Source organism: Rhea americana, unplaced genomic scaffold (assembly GCF_003343005.1).
Source record: "Rhea americana isolate MKP2758 unplaced genomic scaffold, rheAme1 scaffold_16, whole genome shotgun sequence".
Taxonomy (NCBI): domain Eukaryota; kingdom Metazoa; phylum Chordata; class Aves; order Rheiformes; family Rheidae; genus Rhea; species Rhea americana.
Genome location: NW_028185705.1, coordinates 7,862,848 through 7,885,502, shown reverse-complemented (window position 1 = coordinate 7,885,502; position 22,655 = coordinate 7,862,848). Strand labels below are relative to the sequence as shown.

At 42.0% G+C, this 22,655-nt stretch overlaps 1 protein-coding gene across 3 annotated transcripts in view; it reads right to left on the bottom strand.

Annotated features, from left to right (window-relative positions):
- CADPS (calcium dependent secretion activator) overlaps positions 1-22,655 on the bottom strand; it is a 240,013-nt gene that overhangs the window by 51,564 nt on the left and 165,794 nt on the right. For all 3 annotated transcript variants that reach the window (XM_085300112.1, XM_085300114.1, XM_085300115.1), the window contains 6 exons: positions 22,266-22,367; positions 21,260-21,323; positions 20,467-20,590; positions 7,750-7,856; positions 2,056-2,212; positions 911-1,052 (listed from right to left, as the gene is read on the bottom strand). In XM_085300112.1, the coding sequence (XP_085156238.1) occupies positions 911-1,052; positions 2,056-2,212; positions 7,750-7,856; positions 20,467-20,590; positions 21,260-21,323; positions 22,266-22,367 (696 nt within the window). The remainder of the gene's footprint in view (positions 1-910; positions 1,053-2,055; positions 2,213-7,749; positions 7,857-20,466; positions 20,591-21,259; positions 21,324-22,265; positions 22,368-22,655) is intronic.

The following is a 22,655-nucleotide window of genomic DNA, read 5'->3' as shown; positions in this document are numbered from 1 at the left end:
GTCAGTCCTTCTCTTTTAATATTTTTATTAGCAGGAAAAGTCAGTGCTTTTCCTTTGTAGGATCTGACTTGGCTCTTAAGAACAAGCATGACAGGGTTCAGTAATGCTTCAAAACCTGCGAAATAACAACAGTAATCTAAAGTGCATGCCACATTTTTATCATTTGTCAGTTCTTGAGTTCAATTGGGGTTTCTCTCAGTCTGCTCGTTCCTTGCTTGCAAACTCCTATTTTTCGGAATTTAATAATTGATTCTGCTCGAACCATTTCGCCTATGTTTCCTGGGGGTTTCTGTGTGCCGGTGGCTTGCGAGCTCACCAGATTCCCTCCCGGGCTGGCGCCTTCCGCGTCTCCTCGACACAGCCTCGAAACACCTACTGCTGMACATGGGGGGGCTCGGGAGCAGCAGCTCCGGCTGGGACTCAGCAGCAGCGGGGCTGATTCGAGAAGTACAAAGCTGCACTATCCCTTCACAGGGTGGGTGGAAAAAATGAGTATCAGGAAGAATAAACAAAGCAATGACTCACACAGGTTATAGGGCTGGACTGAACGCAGTAAAGCAAGGTTTCTGTTCTGAAAATGAACTATTTGAGTTCGAAAGCAGCATTGGAAAAGGCCTTTCGGAATAGGATCCAAAAAGCGATGCCAGCTAAGAAGGATTTCACATTTCCATGCTTCCATGTCCAAAGGCACAAGGTTTGAACTGAGGTAGCAATGCATTTAAAAAAGCAGATACCATTTCCTTCGTTAAATTGAACACCCTGAAGAAATCAGGCCTTCTATTTTTAGCATTAAACCAGAAAATATATAGCACTTTCTGCACGTCCAATGCAAAGTTTGCTAATTCATCTCTGTATGAATCTCCATCCATTTGCACCCAAATTCCGATTGTATCAAAGGAGGTTTCCTTACTTTACTGGCTCCCATGATTCCCGCTCAAAGCCCCTGTGAATTGATTGTGCAATTGAGGACTCCATCAGATCGACATATCTAACAACAAGTGGAGCAAACAGGTCTTGAAGGTGTTTGTGGAATTTTCCATTGCACAAATTATCTAGAATAGATAAATAAAAGTATAGTAAGAAACTACCGTTACTAAACACCTCTGCAACAAACAACAGTGTGGCACTTCATTACACAATGAATTTGTCAGCTAATAGGAAGAAACTTCAAGAACATTACGGGAGCTGGCATCAGTCACCAACGTTAATGACAACTTCTTAATTGAAACAAGCAAACAAACAATGAATCTTTTYCCCCCCCCATTAGTGTCAAACTGACAGGTTACAAATACATTACCACCTCCTGTGAATAAAATGGATGTAAGAAATACAGCAGGGCAAACATTATGGCTTTTGCAGGGAGGAGAAGCATTTCTTCTTGTGTTACCCACTGCCAGGGTGCTGAGGACGAATCCCTGGCTTCATCGTGCAGCCTTGCACAGCTCCCGGGACCCTGGGCTAGGATCTGATTGAGGGCAACGAGAACTGAGCCACCGGCCTCCTGGGGAGCACTCGGACCAACACGGAGCCTGCCAGATTCCCAAGGGTTTTGCCGGTATGTGCCCACGTGCTTTGGAGAAGACTCCAAAACCTCTGAATTTCACAGAGTACTGTTGTTCTGGATTACTCTTGCTTTCATTTACTTTAAGTTTTTTCCTCCCTTCCTTGAAGTCTTTTAAAGCAAGGGCTGTGTTTTGCTCCACGTTAAGTAACCGCAGTACACACATATAAAACAATACACACACCTAACGACAGTGGGATCTAATGCATCTAATTCCCTGCTGATCCGGCAGCCATTACCAACAGACTTGAGAAGATGAAGCAAAATAAAAGTTCAGCTTCTCACCTTTGAATGAGGCATTTGATTTAAGCGATGTCTGTCTGTACATCAGAGCACTATTTTTTTCCCTAATGGAAATCAAAATCAAGTCGCTACTAAAAAACTATTTACTGTAAAGCTCTAGCCATCTCAGTTCTCTGTGCAGCAYGGAGAAGCTGCAAGTATTGTCAACAACCTGAATGAATGAAAATAAACGATCGAAATACAATACATACAGTCGCTACGGAGGAAATCGTTTAGAAGTTGAAAGAGCGGGAAGCTGTCCCATGTGTCTGGGGGTTGCACCTCTAATGCAGCATCCATATCCACTGCAAACAGTGACAGGAAGGTCTCCGCGTGTTCCACCATTAAGTCTGACCACCAAGCAAAGGCCTTTGGAGTTGGTAGAGAAAAACAAYAAAGAAATATATTAGTCCTAATAAAGCAGAGTAAACGAGGCTAGGCCACATATCTCAAAAAATGTGCATCCCACAGAAACTACCTTTATTGTAAAGAGAACAGTGCTTTAAAGTGTCAGCCTGCACATGCAGTGCTAATCACAAGAATTAGGCACTGCTATTTTTATGCAAAGTTTTCTTGCAGAGGAGCTATTCGGAGCTCCGCTGTAAAGCCACGCAGTTKTAACACACAAGAGAAGGTCTTACCTGTTCAATTTACAATAAATCACTTCCTTCCTCTTTTATCATGCTAAATATAAGAAATATCAGAGAAATCAACTAATTATTATTCTAAAGTTTAGAAATTTGGGAGTTTCTTCACTGTGTTTGTGGGTTTTCTGCTATGTTTTCCAACAGTTTAAATTTTATTTGGATTTACTACTTCTATTTGTCTTGAAAAACCAGAAGCCTAAGACATTAAAATCTGTCCTAAATCTCTCATGCACTTATTTAGAAGCATTTCAAGCATCACCAGTAAAAGTTACTATAGCACTGTTCATTTTACAGGGTTAGCTATACACATCCATATAAAAACACCACCACCTTCATAATGCTATTTATTAGGAAACCAAATTACAAAGCTCTATTATCAACATGCCAAAGATTAAAAAAAAAAAAAAAATCTAAATCAAGCCTGTATTTTTAAAGAGGCAGGAAAAAAACACATCTAAACTTGAAAACCAAAAGATATCAGTGAAGTAACTCATTCTCATGCACATGGGTCCTTCGAATTCACTGTACGGGGTCTCTGACGTGACATTCACATCATACATGGCTCAGATGTGAATGTTTCAAACGCATGCATGCGTGTTTAGTAATCACTTCTGGCTAGGAACATGCAATATGAGAAGTGCTGTCATTAGGACCATGTGCTGTAATCTTTTAAGTGATAAGAAATTACTCAGTGACTCAAAGGATCTAAGGAACAGCTCTCCAGCACTTTGCAAGAAAAAAAACCTGTATCATAGGCATCAAACCTTATAGATGGGTACAAATAAATTGGTTTAAAGAGGGACTGTCTGTCAGGAAGTATTTTTTTTTGCCTCCTGGAAGGAAGATTTTGGCAGATACAAATAGGGAGAATGGTCTTTAGCTTTCTCAGGGTTTGGTTCTGATTCACGGATGTTTTCCCACTGACACTGATGAGAACAGCAGGATGCCAAGAATCTCTTTGACTGCTCCTGTCCTAGAGGCTGCAGGGAACAGCTACAAGCCTTTGGGACTATTTCCACTCCTTTACTCCCTTAATTGCAAAMCAGACTGATTTTACCTTGCTATTACTCCGCTATGTTAAAATAAAACCAGTGTAAGATGTGCCTCAACTGGATGTGGCCCTGGCTGTTATGCACCCAGGCCACATAAACGGTGTGAAATAACTGATCCCCAAACTCATCTCACTATGGGGGTCCTCAGGGTGAAGCTGCATGTGTCACTGCAGAAACATCTGTCCATGTTCAGGGTCAGCAATGGCAACAGCCCTSGACGTCTGTGGGGCAGCTGTTCTAAAAAAAGCCCAAACTAACATGATGAAGCCCAAGAAACCAGCACAGCAACGCTCTCCAGCACTTCCACGTCTGCATCCAAGCATGTGCATGGCCAGATGCCCAAGACTGCTGCTTGGACGGGTGTCCCCAYGTGGTACACCTGTGTGAAATTGTGCATTAACAGCAAGCTCCTGTGAACTGAAAGCATCGAGACTCAGGGCTGCTTCTGACTCAAACTGCCCAAAATGCAGGTGAGAAATGAGCACACACTAAGAAGTGCTGCAGGCGAGCATCCTCTTAAAATTAGCAGTGGTCTCTGGGGGTTTTCTTTTCAAGGAGGATGGCAGAGTTGTCCTTGCACTGATGGGGTTTCTCTGATGGCTCCTTTTTCGCCAAGAGCCTACGACACTGCCTCCCTGCCCATCCATCCCGCACAGGTCGGTGTGCGCCGAACAAGCGCCATGAAGGATCAACTACTGTCAATGTTTTGGGGGAAAGGGAAGAGGGGAAGCCAAATAATATCTTCTGCAACAAGCCCCAACATATTCACTTCAGAGTCCTGCAATAAAAACCTGCTTCCATTAAAAAGGAAAAAAAAAATGCTATTTTAAAAGAAATTAGGAAGAAAAGCATGTGATCATTTGTTGAAAAAAATACRCCCAAACCAGTCACACTTTTGCTGGAATAGTCAAATTTCAGTTCCATAAAGCTCTAACTTGTGTCAGGATCCTCAGCCTCCTCCTCCCTATTCTCAGCGAGCAGGATCTCCCTGCCATGGGAGCTGTAGTACTGTAGTTTAAAAATCTCCTTCAGGATGGTAACAGCTCATTTATTTACCATCTACTTACCTGYTTTTTTAAAACACAATTTTAGGGGAAAAGGAAGTGTGCTTTGAAGCCAAACACACCTACTACTGTATAGTTTACACATGGGGTACACATGTATATATGTATGACTTCAAAGARTTACAATACATATATACATATACACATACATATACATAGAGAGAGAACGCAAGTTTAAAAATACATGAAGGCCAGAGTCTGTGGCATTTGTCATCATTCACCCACAAGAAGGAAAGCAGAACTTGGAGACATTTGATGAGCGAGATGACATAATGACAGAGACTTCTCGCTCTTATGTATTACATATATAGGCACATTATTTCTTCCATATTTTTATCTGGGCTGTTTTCCATCTTTGTTATGGGTAAGCCAAACCCAACTTACTAAACACAGTATTTCTGTCCTAAAGCTTTTTGAACACTTTCCATGCTGTTGTGATTGGTTTTGAGTTTTGTTTTCTGGGTTCTCAATGGCACATCTACCTGGATGTGCATGTTGGGGAGAAAAGAGGGGCATTTTACTTGCAACACTGTTCATTTTCAGTAAATAAGTCATACCTTCAGTAAGTGATGCAACTTAATTTCCTGCTGACCTTCTGCAGTAGACCTAAGAGTGCTAACTTGCAGTTCGAGCTTTCTCARCTCCAGGTGAAGGGACAACATATTAAAAAAACTCACCTGGAATAATCACCTTCATAAAGTAGCGGTAGTTACACTGATGGAAGCAGCATAGTGCAGGAGTTTGCTTTGATTACAAAATAAGATGTGCTGAAAAAATGCACAATGCCTCAACACTTCTCATCTCACAGAAGAAGAATCATGTGGCTGTTACGTACAATAAAAATAGTGTGATAAAACATTCAGTCTCTTGTTTCTCTTCCTTCGGGGAAAATTCAAAGCGTGCAGAGCGCTGGCCAATTGCCTGTGCACTACTGAAACACCACGCAAACCCTCAGGACAGGAATTCAGTAACRTACCGACAGCGCGGGGGCTTCTGGACAGAGATGGATTTCACCCTTTCAGGTCACCATGCAGAAGAAGGGATCAGTATTTCTCCTATTCGTGTTGGCGTTAACCTTCTGTCTCTAATCAAAATCTTGTGACACAAAACCCACCGAAGTACAGTTTTGAATCTTCCTCTTTGCAAGGATCCTATCGGTGTAGCAGGGAGCTACTGACCCTCTAACCGCTTGCTCCAGAAGTCTACTATTTTAAAAATAACTCGTATTTTAAAAATAGCTCCTCCCAGGCTGGTTGTTCATATAGTTTATGCTGGTGATGAGTGGAATAAAATATTTGTTATCCTTGGACAATTTATCAAATGTGTACGTGTAAGTGCAGTGCTACTGAGCATCCTCTYGCTTTTGCAAAAATTAAATTTATTTCACTCTTCACCACAGACATTCTCTCTCTACATATAAATACTGTATATCCAGTACAAGGCACATACAGACAAAACCATAGGAAGACCACTGTCATTCTAGTCACTCGGGTGTTACTTACTCCATTTCCACCACAGTGTACCATATAGATCAGGTGAATGCAAAACAACAGAGGTAACAACAGGCTGAGGAAAGTTTCCAGGCAGGTAGGGTTGTGGCGGGATGTAACTGCAGCGCTCGTAAAATATACCCATTGCTACATGCATGGACTGGATAACTATGCCACATTTACCCTCCTGTGTGAGGCTACCAAGTCCACAAGCAGCCCGCTCGAAGTTGCCGTTACATTCCTAGGTCAAAGTTACGGAAGCAAGGGTAACCCGGGTAAAACCCCGTCAGGAAACATGGCACTGAGAGGGCATGCACGAAATATGACAGGAGGTGACTCCGTTCATTCACTTTAGTCACATACCTCTTTCCCCTGCCAGGATCATCCAAGATGAATAGTAGAAAAACAGGGAGGAAATTTAAATATGCAATCAGGCATTAGTTGGGTGCTGTGGATTGTCGTGTATTATAAATCAGTTAAATTATACTGCAAATTTTAAATAGACATTGGCATGATTTTTAGCTAACTGTGAAATTATTTAGCAAATGCTCTTAATGCAAAATATAGTGATTATATATATCAATGGGAAGGAAAAGAGAAAATAGTGAATGAGTGTTACCAAACCTATAGCCATAAACAGTAACTGTTCACTCTGAACTTTAATATGATTAACTTTGCAGCACTTATCAGGGAGCACCGGCTTTATACAGAACACATGGCTGAGTCCTGCACACACTCACACGGGGGGCGGCTTTACTTACTTGGGCAGTCCCTACGAGGTGAAAATGTGAGGCGGCGCCGGCAGCGGGACTACGCTCGGCACTGATAGCTGCCTGGGGCTTCAAGTGGTCCCAGGATCAAGCCACACGCTACTGGTCTTCTCATATACGTTTGACTTAGTAAGACACAGATTGCCTTGGCTTAAAGGTGTTTTTAAGACATGAATCTAGAGCGCATTGAAGAGTCGAGAGCTATTTCATTAGGCATTGGATAACCCATACAGAGAGCAACGGGGGATGCTTCATTCTATCCTYGAGGACTAGCAACGGAGGTATTCCCAGCAAGGCAAGGGAGAAGAGGCCAGCGGAAAAACAGGGCAGCTACAACAGCAGCTTATCACATACAGCAAGGCCCAAGTTAAAGCCCTGGGAACAATCTGAATGTCCGGAAAGGGACAACGATTCTTCAGTTTTTGTGGTGGTTTTACTCGCTACGACTCTCAGCAGCAGGAGTGGGCTGCTGCTGACAGCGACCCACGCCAGTGACGTCTGGAGGTGCAAACACAGGATGTTTTTTGGAAATACGACCTTTCTCAAAAGTGCACAGGCTCTCTCTTGTATGTACTTGGTGGTGAATCTATTTGGCCAGATTCAGTTCTCGCTGGCGCAGTATGAAAGGCTGCAGACTGACGTAGATGAAAGCAGAATTTAATTATTTTTTCCMTTTCGCCCTCCCCCCCGCTCTGAAAAAGCAGTCTTCCCAAACTGTACTTCGCCTTCATCACACTTTATCACYGTTATTTAAGAACACCTTTTGGCTTTAAAACCCAGCACCTGCTCAGAAGAGGTCAGATAAATACGCAAAGCCATTCGCAACCACCGAGCCCCTGCCGGAGGCCCGTGGGATGTCGTCCCGCAGGGCACCGCTGCTCACCTCTGCATGGTGTTCTTCATTTTGCTGTAGCACTTCAATTACCAGCTCTGCCAGGCGTATTGTATCTTCTAACTTTTTAGCTGGTGTGACTAACCGGCCTACATTTTCTGTAGTACAAGAACTTGAGTTAAAAAGCAGGCAGAAGGAAAAGCTAGATGCACAGTAAGTCATTTTAGGGGTTTCAGAAACAATCCCATAATATTCTACAGCTTTAAAGATCTTTTCATGCATATGTTAAATGCTTATATAATTAGTACTGAGCAAACCAGAAAGCCACATTCGTTATTATACTATGAAAATGCAGTGCTCCAGCTCCAAATTTCAAAATACTGTCAGAATTATCTTGTTTTCTGTGCTGAGATAGCGGCACTTTACTAGTTCAAATMAGAACATTGCATTCCTTAAAGACAGCATCTGGCCAGTAATACATGAACAATATGTATCCTTCAGCATAGATCATGCTATTACAGATATCATGCCTGTATTATTTTAAAATGCTTTTTAAACAATCAATTTAAACAAATCTGTCTGTATATTTAATAAATAGTCAAACTTGAGAAATTCAAATGTGACCCACTACTGAAAAAAAAAATTGCAGGTCTGATTTGCTCCAGGATTTAACTTCACAGAGGTCAAGGAGTTACGCATGCCGGAGGGAGTGGAAAGTGGTAAATCCCACTAGGTGTTCATAGGTAACATTTTTATGGGAAAAGAGATGCAACTTTACAGCAAAAACCTTGCAAACAAACCCAAGAGTTTAAATCCTGGAGCTTGATGTTTAACTATATTGAGCTATTTTGCATTATTTTTTTAATGTAATTAAATTGTAATCTTACAGGTATCATATTACAGATAACATATAAAACATCTGAGGTGCTAACAATCTGGCTCATTTGGAGTATTTCGAGCRAAATAATGAAGAAAATAATATATATAGCCACATTTCTATTGAATGACAGCTGCCACAGAGCTGATAAATGCAACCATGGCAGTTTCCAAGAACTGACACTGTGGCTCACTTTCCTGAGGTTCGCAAAAGTCTCTTGGATATTGCCCGCCCAAGGAGGAGGAGCAGAGCGAGACCTGCTCCCTGCGGATCCAGCTCCGTTATGGGCTGTCGCTGCACTGAACTACAGCTGTATCGCTGGAAGTGCTGAGCGGGGCCAAGCCTGGTCTTCCTGCGCAGCTGGGGCAAGGAACAGGATTGCACTTTGGGAGCTATCCCAGACAACCCCATGGCCAATTCCTCCCTCTGAGCTTAATACATTCTCACCTCTCCATGATATTAAGGCTGGAAACTTCATAAATAGGCGAGGTACCAAAAAAATCAAAACCAAATAGCCAACTCAATCTGCTGCAACTAGCAGTACACAATTGACTATATGGGTCCAATACAGCAAAATGCTACAAGTGCATGTATTTAAGTTCCCTCACTAGCAAGACATTTAACCTGGGATTTCCAGTGGAGCCCAGGGAAGCCAGCAGCTTGGGTCCTGCTGAAAGGAAAGGTGGCTGGGCATTTCACTCCTACTGCAAATTGKAGACCTGTGCATGCATGAGCTTTTTGCTAGGTCTTCCTTACCGATGGGACAGAAATGGATGGTAAGCAACAGATGCAACTGCTCTGCTGCACTGGGCAGCAAGTCGAGTGTCCCGGGAAAAACCCTGCCTTGCTGAGGGCTCTGGGACCTTCGAGAACTCTAGTCTTCACCACAAAATCTTGTCTGCTCCTGGTTTCCCCTGAATATATGTTTATAGGTAACAGATTTCCCATAGACAAAAAAAAAAAAAAGCCAAATTTTTCAGAATTGCCTCCTTTGGGTTGCCCTGTGAGGGCACCTGGGCTGTTCTTTAGAGATGCTCAGCAACCTCGTCCGCTGAAATCAGACCTTGCAGGTGCTCCGCTCCCCTGAGAGATGCAATGTAGTAAAGCACTGTGCAAGTGAATTGTGTGTTTTTGCTGATTTACACTACAGACGGGGCCCTGAGGGTTTCTTTCTCAGTTTCCTTTTCATTTCTTACATCACTGGAAACAAAAGAAGTGTCCAGGTTCTCCCTAACATGTTTTATTGGACAAATATTGAAACTGGAGAACTGCTGGCTAACTTGTCATTCTTTCTCCCATTCAAGCCAGCACCTTCCTAACTACAAGAAGTAAAAACTTCTTCCTTTTGTGCAAAAAGAGTCCAAAGAAACATCCCTTCATCCGCTCTGGCTGTTTCTGCACCTCCGGAGTCACAGGGAAGCTTTGCCATTGATCAGAGCAGCATCAGGCCCATTCTTATTTGCAACACTGATTTGCTCTCAAATACAACTAAAAGACAAAAGTGTTAATAAGAACAACTGCTCAGAGATGCTGTCTTTAAAGAAAATATTGATGCTTATACAACTTTGGCAGCCAGCAGATGTCAATCTTAATTTTTTTTCTTCTTATTTTAAATATTTCCCTGGTTAAGTTACTATACATCAGAATATTCTGCTGAGATAGCTGGAGCACTGACAGTTACATGAAACGTATACGATATACTTATCAAACATTTCATCCAACATCATGTAAAGCTCATACATATTTATAGTTTTCATGCAAAATGTTATGCAACAACAATGTTATTTTGTGCTGACGTTGATATTTGAAAATGTTGCATATGTCAGACATTGCTAGACAAAAAAATGGACATTTTGAAATAAATGCTACCTCTAAATCTCTCAAAACCTACCACATCATGCCGAGTATTTTGTGTAAAGCTGCACATGAGAACTAGCTTTCTAATACTAAACTAAGCAAGCAACTGCTAGACTAGAAAACCACTGAATAGAAGGAAGGAAGACTATTACAGTACTTGGCGTCTGTTTGGCCATGCCTTTGAGCATATGATTTATCATGTTAGTCTGCGTTTGAGGAGATGATGGTGGCCCAGCCGGTGGCTTAGGCTTGGACGGACGGGCTGCTTGTGCATGATGGAGAGAGACGCCAAAAGTAAAGAGACATATGACTTCATAAACAGTGACAAAAAGATGAAAACTTTGAAAGAAACATAAGCAGAAATGATCAAATACAAATGGAATAAGCTGCTGGTTTTTGCTTCTCGGTACTTTCAGTATTACACAATAATGACACAATCTGACAACGAATATTACAAAGTCAGCAGATTCTAACGTCCTACGTTACCGTGCAATCAGAAAGCTAAAAATTCAACGTAAGTATGACGCCGCATTTCATGCGGCCAAGTGAGAAAACTGGATTAGGATAATTTAGTTAAAACTCCGGAATTCAGAAGAGGTGCACTAAGAAAGATCACCTGAAGTCAGCACCCCAGTGCTTAGGTACATTTAGCAATAGAATAATGAGCCACAGCAAATTAATTGCTTTGCAAATATCAATTACACATTTTAGAATTAAACGTCACTGTTGGTTAAAGGGAGCTATAAAATATTCTTGTGCAATTTAAACATGTAAAAAAATCTGTCACTTAAAAATGTGTAGTTCCTGATCGTTTCCAGCTCATTTAATTATTTTCAACTTGGAATTCTAGTGGCTTTTATATTCTGGGTTGAATCATATATAAAAACTTGCCAGCTCTATCAAATATGTTACTTGCTATTCCAAATGTTAGAATACTGCAATCAGGACTTGACCCATCTGTCATATAGTTTACAATATCAGCATAAGAAAAATTCAAAGAAAATAGCCTTTCGTTTTACATACACTCAGAGATAAATTATATACTGTGAATATATTAACACAATAGTTTCTATTACATTTAATAACAGTTTTTGGTAGCATTGTAACTATTTTTAATAATTCCATTTGCAAGAAATCTGGCATATTTATCTGGACATTCTATTGCCAAAAGTCCTTGCCATTTTGCTTGCTTTTTCCAGCAGGAAAAAAAAAATTGGTTGGCTTGCACAAAGTAGATTTCTGATTGCTTTTAATTCTCACAAAATTATAACAATTATCAGAGTGTAATAAAGAATATTCAAGTAAAACATTAGCTAAAGAATATGAGTTAGGTTTGTTCCCTCTCTCCATACATATAGCTAGATATACATACATAAACACACATACAGTGCATRTGTGCACGCACGCACACACACACACACACACACACCTTTTTAGTCTTTTAGGCTGTGTAATCATTGAATACAGTTCTTTAGACTGGCTTTTGGCGTTTTTTTCTGGTAACAGGAAAAGCAAAGCTATTTGTTCGCCTCTGGAGTCACCCTGATCCTTGTTCACTGTTTATCGAGGGTGGCTCTTCCCCTCGAAACAAACCTCTCAGTCTCAAGGGATAAAAATAACTGKTTTTTTGGGCATAGGCCTAATGAATTTCAGTCTAATTGAAAACATAAGCAAGAATTCAATTTGGCTAGTGACTGATGGCTCCTGAGCTCTATGCAGACATCTAAGAGGAATATTTTACTGCTCACCACTCTGGAAAGCAGTTTGTGTGAAGGTCCCAGCATGGGAAGTGCTTCTGGTAGGAGGTGACCGTACGTCTCTTCCCACCAGCACTTGCCTGCCAAGTCAGAGGATGCCTTGCTATCCCTTCCGCTCCAAAGTTGGGAGCACCAAAGAGACACGGCTCCTCCCGAGAGCATCAAACTCAGAGGAAAACTGCATCCCGGAAAGGCAGGCATCCCCGCGCTTTGACTCTGGTCTACCCTCAAACGTGCGTCCAGCCTCTGCATCGCCGACAACGGAAACAGCCGTGGGCTGCGAGAGACGGAGGTGCCCACAGTGACTCCAAGGAAAAACACATATTGGACTTTACTGACGCCTGGATCCTGCAGTTTGGAATTGGCCTGACTCACGCAAGTGTTTTCCATCCTAGGGAAAAGTCATTAGCAGAAAAAGTAGAGGAGGAAGAAGCAAGGGATACAGCTGCACTGGGACTTTCCAAATGGCTAGTGCAGCTATAAAGCAGCCTGGAGGAGGCTGCTGCAGGCTGGCTGCCAGCACACTGCCCCGAGTGGTTTCCATTTACCTCCGAGACCTCCAAGAGATCCCTCCTTCTTGGCCCTTCGGTGCTCCTAGCATCTCCCTGCTGTCACCCTTTCTCGAAAACAAACTTCCACCAAGGTCTCTAGCAGGTTAAGCAATAATGTCTTGACGTATTTGTGATCTGGCCCCACTGCTCACTTAGTCAAATATTCTTCTCTTTTGCTCCTTTTACTTTTCTCATCCCCAAATCCAGAGTTCTTGCACAGTGGCTGCAAAAATTGCTGGAGGTGAGGAAAGCTCCTCGGGCAGCGAGGAGGAGCTCCCTCAGCTCCCTCACTCCTCTTGGGGCACAGGATGCCGTGTGAGCCTGGATATCGACGCTTTTTTTTTTAATCTGCCCTTTTTTTTTTTTGTTAGCCCTGCAGTGGTATAGTTAGAAAATGGAAAAGATTAAATTCTGGCCAAGGAACCAGATTAATTTCCTCCCTAGCTTGGAAGGGTGACGTGACTCCAACGCCCCACGAGGTGTTTGAAAAGCACTCCTCCGGTATCCTGGCGTCTCGGAGGGGTGGGCGATACGTAAGGTCCCTCTTCACGGGGGGCTTCGGTGCCTGTCTGGTGCGAGGGAGATGCGTAACGCAGGGCACTCGATACGGCAGTCGTCAGCCACCGGCGGTGCTGCTGCAGCGTGTGCGACAGATTTTGCTTCACTTTGGCTTATTTTCCCTCCCTGTCCCTTTCCTATTTCATTCCTCTCCAGGCCAGTTTAACATCAGAAATATTCTTATACTCTTTGCTCACATGTGTCAACCAAATTTAAATGCCTCAATCATTAAAATCAAAGGCAGAAACAGCTTCTTTCTTACTATCAAGCTGACAAAATACTTCTCTCAAATGGACAAACTTGCACCAAGGCTTTTTACTCTGCGACTGATACTCGTAAATGAAGTATTTGTAGAAACCTGAATCAATGGGCAAATAAAATTTTGGGGTCAAATTTGCAATATGCTTCAGATTGCAATGATYGTAACAGCTGTATTACAAAATCTATGCTACTATGGGTACATATATTGCCTAAAACTCTCTGTGGGCAGCTCCTTATAGATTTGAAACCTTTTCAAAGCAGGTATTTGTCACTCTGCATCATGTTTTATGCTAGATGGGCCACTAACACATCAGCAACAGTGAGAATTAAACCTGGAACAGGAAAAGAATATTATRGACTTTTCATATTTTTTTTTAAAAGGCATTGCCATCAACTCAGTGATTTCTTTGTAATAATTAAAAATACACCAGCCYTGCCAAGGGGTATGCAAGTGTTTTGTGTGCACTCGTTTGCAAGCCAATTGTGTAAATGTTAAAAAGAGCTGCTAACCTCAAAATAACAGTAAAGAGTAATGGAGTTAACCTGAGGACAAGGCACAGTGGTCTATTACATTCGTGAAATTAATCTGAGTGTATCTGAAAGGGATTTCCGTGATGATAACATTTTTTTTTCCAAAACAAGATGCACTATCTTAAGGTAAGAAGAATTTACAGAACTGTTTATTCAGCTCACRCAGAGACTCTAATTCAGCTCTTGAAACTCAAAAGCAAACTGTGCTCCTTCTGACGATTATTCAGCCCAGTGAAGAATTTTTACGTATCTGAAGCTGGTAAGAGACTTGTAGAAAGATAATGCTGCAACACAGACCATCACCATGTTTGAAACTCTTGTAATAACTTCGATCCTGTTTTAAATAGTGCCYTTTAAAGGGCAAGAGGGAATCTTGAAAGCTGCATACAGATTGCTTTGTTAAACAGCTGAATGCTACTTCAAGGAAGGAAACGAATAAAGCAGCAGTTTAGCAAGTACACAAATAYAGGTTGCATTTATGTTTGAGCTACAGTGCATAATTTATTAATGACTTCAGTCTCCATTCCTGCCTACAAGGACTGACGTACTCACACAGTTTGCATCTGTACTTATTTGGGAAATGTCATTTGATTTTCTTCTAAGCYTTGTGGTTTATCAGGAATACTGGAAGTGATAACCTAGTGGCAGCTGGGCTGATAAATCACACCGAACCTCCTCTTGTCTCTGACTAGATTAATAAGCAGGCAGGCAGAGTTGCTAACATTTCAACGCWCTCCCTGAAAATCACAGATACGCGCATGCAGTTTCCCAGGCTGAGATCCAGAAAAAGGGAAAGCAAGCGAGGTAAAGCAAGCACGCGGCGCCGAGTCCGACACTGCCAAGGCCTGCTGTGCGCCGTCCCTATCCCACTGGTGCTTCCTTGCRTGGTGGATTTGGGCTTTTCAGGACTAGGAAAAATGATGCTTTTTGYTGGCTCAAGAGTAGCTGGTTTCCCCAGATGATCAAGAAAAAAGACTTTTGTGGGTTTCTCAAGTTACTCTCTGCTTACCGAACCACCTGCAAGATCTCTGCCCGTCCTGCGACTCTGCTGTGCTGGYGCCAAGCATTGCAGTCGATCGCTGCCTCCAGCCCGGCTCTCCTGAATTTCTAATCTCCACTCACAAATAACATAGGAAGCTCTCTTTGGCAGAAGCAAAAACCAAACCGTGATATGAGGAATACGCCGTCTAAAAATTAGAACTGTCTTATCCTAAACAGAACTAATTGCCAAAGTGACAGCTACAGGCTTGGCTCCCGTCTACTCTAAAGCTGCTGCTGCGTAACACCAGTAGTGTAAAGTGGYATTAGCATAAATGAGAACAAGATCCCTTAATTCCGCAGCACTTGAGCCCAGTGCAGCATATTTCACAAATCCTTTACCTATGGGATGGAGAAGTTACTCTTTTCTAAAGAAACAACAGATTCCCAACTTACATCGATAAGCAGGCAGACACTTAATAAAAGGTTGCATTTATTAATCTGGGTGTTAGTAGTTTTGTCTGATTAATAATTAAAATAAGTTATTAACATTTAATCATTTTAGCTTAATGTTCTGTTTAACTTTCCATTTTTAATCAGTATTTTTAGAATGAGGCAAGAGAATACATGCTCTTCAGRAGAGGGGACACTGAAGGGTGATACTGTGGTTTAAGGTAAAGTTGGTTTAGGTATCCTATTTTTAATCTTGGTTTTGGTTAAATAAATAAAAAGTCAGGGCAAAATTCACTCACTTTTGATTCCACTTAAGCTGAGGAACTGATTTCAARTTCAGTCCTGCTAACCTTGCCTGACAGTTTTTCCATTAAAGAGAACAGGAGATTTGTGGGCAAAAGACAGGTAAGTTATGACTCACTGTGTCCTTTCCCTGGCTTTGAGCATCAAGAAGAAGCAGTTTTATTTTTTAAATGAGTGAGGCCATAGAAATGTCCTTCTCAATTTCTTAAACATGCACCTATCCTTTGCCACCAGGTTGATGCTCAGCCCACTTACTCTGCTAACGCACAAGACCCTRCGCTCATGTGAAGTCTGCTGTAATTATTGGTAATAGCTGTGCTTGCAGCTTTACAATTTGTTTATTTGCACCTTCCAGAGCTATAGGGAAAAATTAATCATTTTCTGAATATTTATTGCTATTCTAACTTGTTTTTAGTGTCATACACTACCTCTARGTCCTGGGCCAATTTTTGCTCTGGCATCTCATGAGGGTGATTCCCAATGCTGCTGGCTGCAGAGGCCAGCAGAAGTCAGGGCAGAACTTGGCCCAACCTCCTGGCCTCCTTTTTGAAAGYAATTTTCCTTTGCCAACGGAGCTGAAATCAAACTGATCCTTTTTTCCACAAAACATAACACTCTACTCACAAAAAGTAATGAACACTTCAGGTTTCAAAGACTTCCGAACTAAGGACTCTGGTATACAACAGAAACGAGAACAGGGGTCTACAGAACTACAGAATCACTTCTGAAGAGACAGGCACTTCAGGTGTTTTGGTCTGAACGGTGTCCTTGCTYCATTACATGTCACCACAGGTTATAAACAAAAGACAAACATGACTTCTGTCTGACTGTATCATTTGTTACACATTAACAAAAAAATAGAAAATAATAAGAAAACTAAAAAACCATTCCTCCCATTAGGGCATAAAACAGAAGATATGAAAAACAAAAATGAACATTAGTTTAGTTATAAAATGTGCTTGTTAGGTGTGTTCAACTAGCGGCCAAATCATCAACATGTTTGCACCAAAAGTGAGCTGCAGTTCTTTTGGAAAACAATAAACTTGCCCTTTATAAAGGCTAGATTCTTTATTCAAACTGTCTCCTAAGAAGGTAATATGGTTACTGCAAGGTATTTCTAATCTACGCTCTAGTCTAAGGAAGGAGGAAAAAGAAATTATGTTATGTTGAGACAGCACAAATTAACTCCTTAAGTATTAATGCATCTCCATTTTCAGTCTGAAGGAGTACATATCTTAAGGAGCTATGAAAAAGAAACAAAATAAATATAACTCAACAGTCCTAGCAATTTATAATGCATATACAATTGTTCACCTGCATCCTTTTGATTCTCTATATGAAAGAGAGAAAGCAACAAGGAGAGAAAAGAGAGAAACAAGAACAGATATGCAGGATTAATGAGCAAGTGGACCGCACAGCCCCCCAGTTATGTGTGATATATGACATTTGAAAAGAAGAAAAGTTGCCCAGTCTCGCCCCCCCACCCAGAAGCACGGTATTACCAAAAGCTCCTTTCACAGAGGTGAAAGCAAGTGCTGTACAAATAGGAAATTAGAGTTCGTAAGCTCTGAGCACATACAAGGATGCTCCGAACGACAGCTGTGCTCGTATGTCCACCCAGAGCTCGGTGCAAGAGAGTAAATAAAAAAATTCTAGGAAGAGAACAAGTAAAGCACTTCCGCTTGAGAGAAAATAGACAGGAGACACGCAAGATCTGATGTACAGAGAAAGGACAGCCTTATAGGATCTTATACACAGGATTGGTTAAAGATCTTATACGCAGGAAAAGGGAGGGCTTTTTCCCAATGTCCTTTATCTGACCTCTAGCTCATCTCTCCCCGGTATAGCTGCTGCCTTTGGATTGTGTACCAGTGACAAGCACTTTACAAATTGGGGTTACACAGAAGCAAAGTAAAAATGCATTCAGGTCATGGACATAAAGAAGAACGKAAAAAACTCACAGACAATCTGAGTTTATCACAAACAAATGGGTTAATTGTCTAACCTGGTTTAGGCTGATAAAAAGTGACTGGACTTCTCACACTGGGTTTCACAGACAGAAGCAACAGACAAGCCAATGCTAAAAGACTTGAAGCAAGGAGAGTGAGTTGGTTTGGATCTGGAGTTTCTTGAGGTAATGAAAACAGAAAGAGTGAGGACAGCATGGAGAGGAGGGTGGTAGTACTCACGAATGGTTAAATCCATCACTTGAGAGGCCAAGCAGAAGACAGGATGCTCATACATTTCTCTCTTTTTCCCTATAAAAGAGGATTTGGGCATGCAAGAGGCTTAGGTCAGAGGTAAAGAGGTTATAGGCTATAGGTCAGAGGAAAACTTCATATTAGGTTAAGAGGAAAATAGCTGCAGAGTATTTTGGGATACACACAGGATAAAAGGAAGAAAAAAAAAGGAGTTTTAAAATTGGAGATCTACTGGATTAACCATTCAGCATGCCCATGAGTCACAAGAGAGGTTGTGACCATGATTCTAAAGGTCTTATTCTGTTTGCAAGAATATAATGATCAAAACGTCATGAATAGAGGGAAATAGATTTCTATCAGTTAAGGCTCCGAGATACTAAGGATTTTCAGCCTTCAGTATCTAAGGCTTTCACAGGTATTTCTTCATAAACATAGCCTCAAGCACTGCTGCCACTTATTCTTTTTTTTACTCTCTTAAAACATGTAGATATTTAAATGTCAGCTTTTAAAAGCGAAATTTAAAAATCATATACTGCATACGGAAATGCATCTCACTGAGGCAAATTTGTTACTCGTTCTTCTAAGAAACTGCTTTAAGACATAGTGGACTATGCTCATGAGAGAAAACCTGATGCATGCAGCTGGCGGATGTTGGGTTGTTGGAATTAACAATCCCAGCATGCTTTGAAATTGGTGTTACAACCACTTTTATAGAGATAGTATAAAAAAGTGGCTGTGGCCAATCACGGATAAAGGAGGAGAAAAGCAGAAGAGAGCAGGTAGTGTGGAATGAACTATTTCCCTGAAAAGGTAGCTGGAAAAAAAAAAGTTTGTTGCTTCAAAGTATTCCCAGACCTAAAAGTCACAGTGCAAAAAAGAGGGCAGATAATTAACACAACCAAGAAGAATTGAGGCACAAAAGGAAAAGTACACACTAACTGTTCTACTTTGGAAATGAATGCATTTTTACTTACAGATCATAAAGTTTGTTTTTGCAAAGATTTATCTGAAAGAAGAGAGCAAATCTTACCAACGAGTTAGTGATATTTACACAGAGAACCTAAGGGAGCCAGCACTGGGTAGAAGCATCCATCAACAGAAAAGCTGCTTTTGATTCTCAGTCCTTCTCCATCCTTGTCAAGTATATTTAAACATTGCATTTTACAGAATACACCAATTAAAATATCCTGTGAAGTTGAGTACTTCGATAAATTGCCTGATAATACAGTGCTTAAGAAACCTTCGTTCCTTCTCTATTTTTGTCACTCATTACCAAGTCAAGAGTTGATAAACATCCTTTTAGTGCCCAATTCTTAAGTGTTTCTCACTGGATGCATAACAATGAATTCATTACCACTGGTACACAATTTGCATCGTTAGACAGAAAAAAAAAATGGAAAAAGAGAGGACATGTCATGTACAGAACCTGGACAATTTGTCATATAATAACCCAATTTTTCATGTAAACAAGAACTAGGAACAAATCAGAGGGGATTTTTTTTCTCTCCTTTCCACAGTGTCCTAGAGACATACAACGATAATCTGAGCTGTGGGAAAGCTTCGTATCACACATGACAGAAACCCAAAGTCTAGAGCAGAACATACCATTCATTTGGAACATACAGGTTTAAGCAATTGCAAACATGGATACAGTTGGGCCAGAGTTTCAAAGAGGGTGCAGCAGCCAACAAGGTAGCAACGTAAACTGATTACCATGGAAAGAACTACTGGATCATAGAGCTTCAGCTAACACATATCCTCCAGCAAGCTTTAAAATGTCTTTTTGATGGCTACACATGTCTCTGGTCACTGGTTATTATTCTCCCATAACTTAAAAGGTCAATAATATCAGCTCTGCTGGATTTAGAGTGACAAGAAAGAAATCTGAGGCAAGTATGGGACCGACTGATCAATGACTGCTATGCAAAGTGCAAAGGCAATGAAATACTCCCAGACAAAAAAAAAAAAAAACATTTTAAATTGGCCACAAACGATTAAGCAGAGATATTAAACATTTTTTCAGTTTCTTATTATTTGTTTGTTTCCTGAACTCCACTGTCACAAGCAATTAACTGCACTATACTTTCAGCTGCAAAGATGACATCCCAAGCATTTCTCAATTTGTTTTTTAAAGACACAACATGAGTCTAAATACTACACGACTGGCCAAATGCGCTAACAATCAAAAAAAANAAAAAAAAAAAAAAAAAAAAAGCTACAGCTTTTAACTGTTTCCTCCCTCTTTTCCAGAAAAGGAAACATTTTGCATAATTTCCATTTTCAGTGCTGCAAGAGTCACCACCACAAAAATTATTCACAATCACCTCAGTTTTATTGACAAGTGAATACATAGCAAATGAGCTTCTTTTAAATAGCTCCAAGTCACAGTTGCCACCTAGAAATACAACAAAAATTGTAATTTYACAAAGAAAGAGCCTTACCTTCAATTTTGGCATACTCTGATAGTCGAGTATAATTGACTAGAGCTGCTTGCTCCAAGCATTTACGGATGACTGTTTTTACTTCCTCTTGAGGGACTGGAGTAACTATGTCTTTCATCAGGACCTTGACATAAGAAAATCTGATTTGTTGTGGCATCAGACACACACAACTCTTTTTTCTCCATGCCCAGCGAATACATGCATTCCAGCACTAATTCTGCCTGGCTCATGAGATATGCGTGCAATAACTAGGATCCACTGCAAGGYCATCTCAGCCAGTCTGAAACTTGAGAGTGACCCTTTCCGTAGCTATATTCTTCAGGAAGGCATGCCCCTAAGGTGACCACACCACTTCCAATCTCTCCAGGCATGTCATTAAGGCCCACCTCCAGTCCCCCTGTGCCAGACAAAGCTGTGGCCTTCCCAGGCTCTGCTTATCGCTTTGCATCTCATCTGGGCTCCCRTTTACTGCTGGTTAGGGGAGAGGAGAGGGCAGCCGGACACAGGGACRGGGGACTCCTGCAGACGCTTGGGGTGCATCAGGCCCAGGAAATCCCACTCTCCGCAGAACGGGGTACCCAGGGTGCTGGGGACTACAGCGACTACTGACTACACAGGCTTCCAGGTTGAAGCAGGAGAAGTCAATGGTCATACCCAACGCTAGACATTTCAGTATTAGCTATCATGAATTATAGGTGTCCTTCACAACCGTAAYAGTCACTTAAGCTCTTCTGGATGGAAAGGTACACAAATACAGGGATTTTTAATTAGCTTTTGTTATTCTTATGCTTACCCTTTCCAGTAGCGACAGAGTAGCTTTTAGTGCACCTTCTGGACGGCCGAATGGGAAGCAGTACCTAGAAAAACCACATCATGTTAAGATCACACCAGGTGCACGTGGACAAGCCTATTTATACCCTTYGCAGTGGTATAAAGATGCTTTCCTAAATATGCCTGAGCAATTCTTCAGTAMTACTGCTCTGAATTAGCATTCTTGCTAAAGGGTAACTTTCAGAAAGGGTTTTGATGAGATGAACACTAAGACAGTAAAACAGAAKAAGGGGTATCTGGGAAAGTCAGTTAGTTGTAGCAGCTCATTAAATCTAGGTGTCACCTAGAGACTTTTTAATTCTCCTAGAAGAATTATTATGCCCTGGAAAGGATAATACCAGTCACTTCCAGGCAGGGAACCAGTGATCTACCAGGCTGTAACTTGTTGTAACTGGAACCAGCCACTGTCTCTGGGGAGTGACAGCTAAAAGGGGCTCTGGCATGGAGTCTGCGTGCAAACGCACATCACCAGTGTGTGTGCAAACGCATGTCACCGGTGCGTGTGCAAATATGCACAAGCAGCGTAGGACCAGGCTGGTGTGCTGGGGACAATCCATCACTTGTTTTGGGGGGCAGTATCCATCACTCCTACAGTTAAGGCATCCCTGAAGAAAGCCCTGCTTGTTTTTATACTAGGGAGAAGTGAAAATGGGCAGCAACTAAGAAAAGCGAAGAGGACAAGGGATTTTTTTTTTGTTGTTGTTAAATTGAAAAAAAAATTCACAGCATTGCCATGCCTGTGAAAGCAAGATGGTTTGAAATACCCTTTAAAGGTTACATATTTAGAATCACTCTCCAGCTACAAGCATGCTACAGCGCAAGCTTCACTGCCCTGCTTAGGTCTGTCTGTGTCACTTATGCAGAATTCCCATATGCATTCAAAATCTGCCGTTTGACTTTGCGGTTTACGGGAGGGAGCGGGGAGGAGACGAGTGCCCCCTCGCTCAGGCGGGGATCGCTGCCTTTACCTAAAATGCGTGATCTGATTCTCCAGCAGCAAACGAAGCCGCTCCTTGATCTCCTCGAAGCGCTCYTTCTCGTCCACGGTCACCGTTCCTATCCCGTCGGGCCTGGGGGAGAAACGCCGTGAACGACTCGGACCTCACCCGGGGAGCCCGGTGCATCGCCCGCGCAGCGAAGAGCACGCTGCGCTTCGGGGACCGCGGCACCGGGGGGGCGCGCGCGGCCCGCCGAGASGCCTGCGCTCACGGCGGCGCCGACAAGAGTCACGGGAGAAGGAGCGAGGCTCTCCCGAGCGCTCACCCGGCCTCCCCCTTTCTGCAGGTGCACGGCAGGGAGCATCACGGCAGCTTTACTGCAGCGTCAGGCCCGTGGCTGGCTAAACACGCGCTTAATTT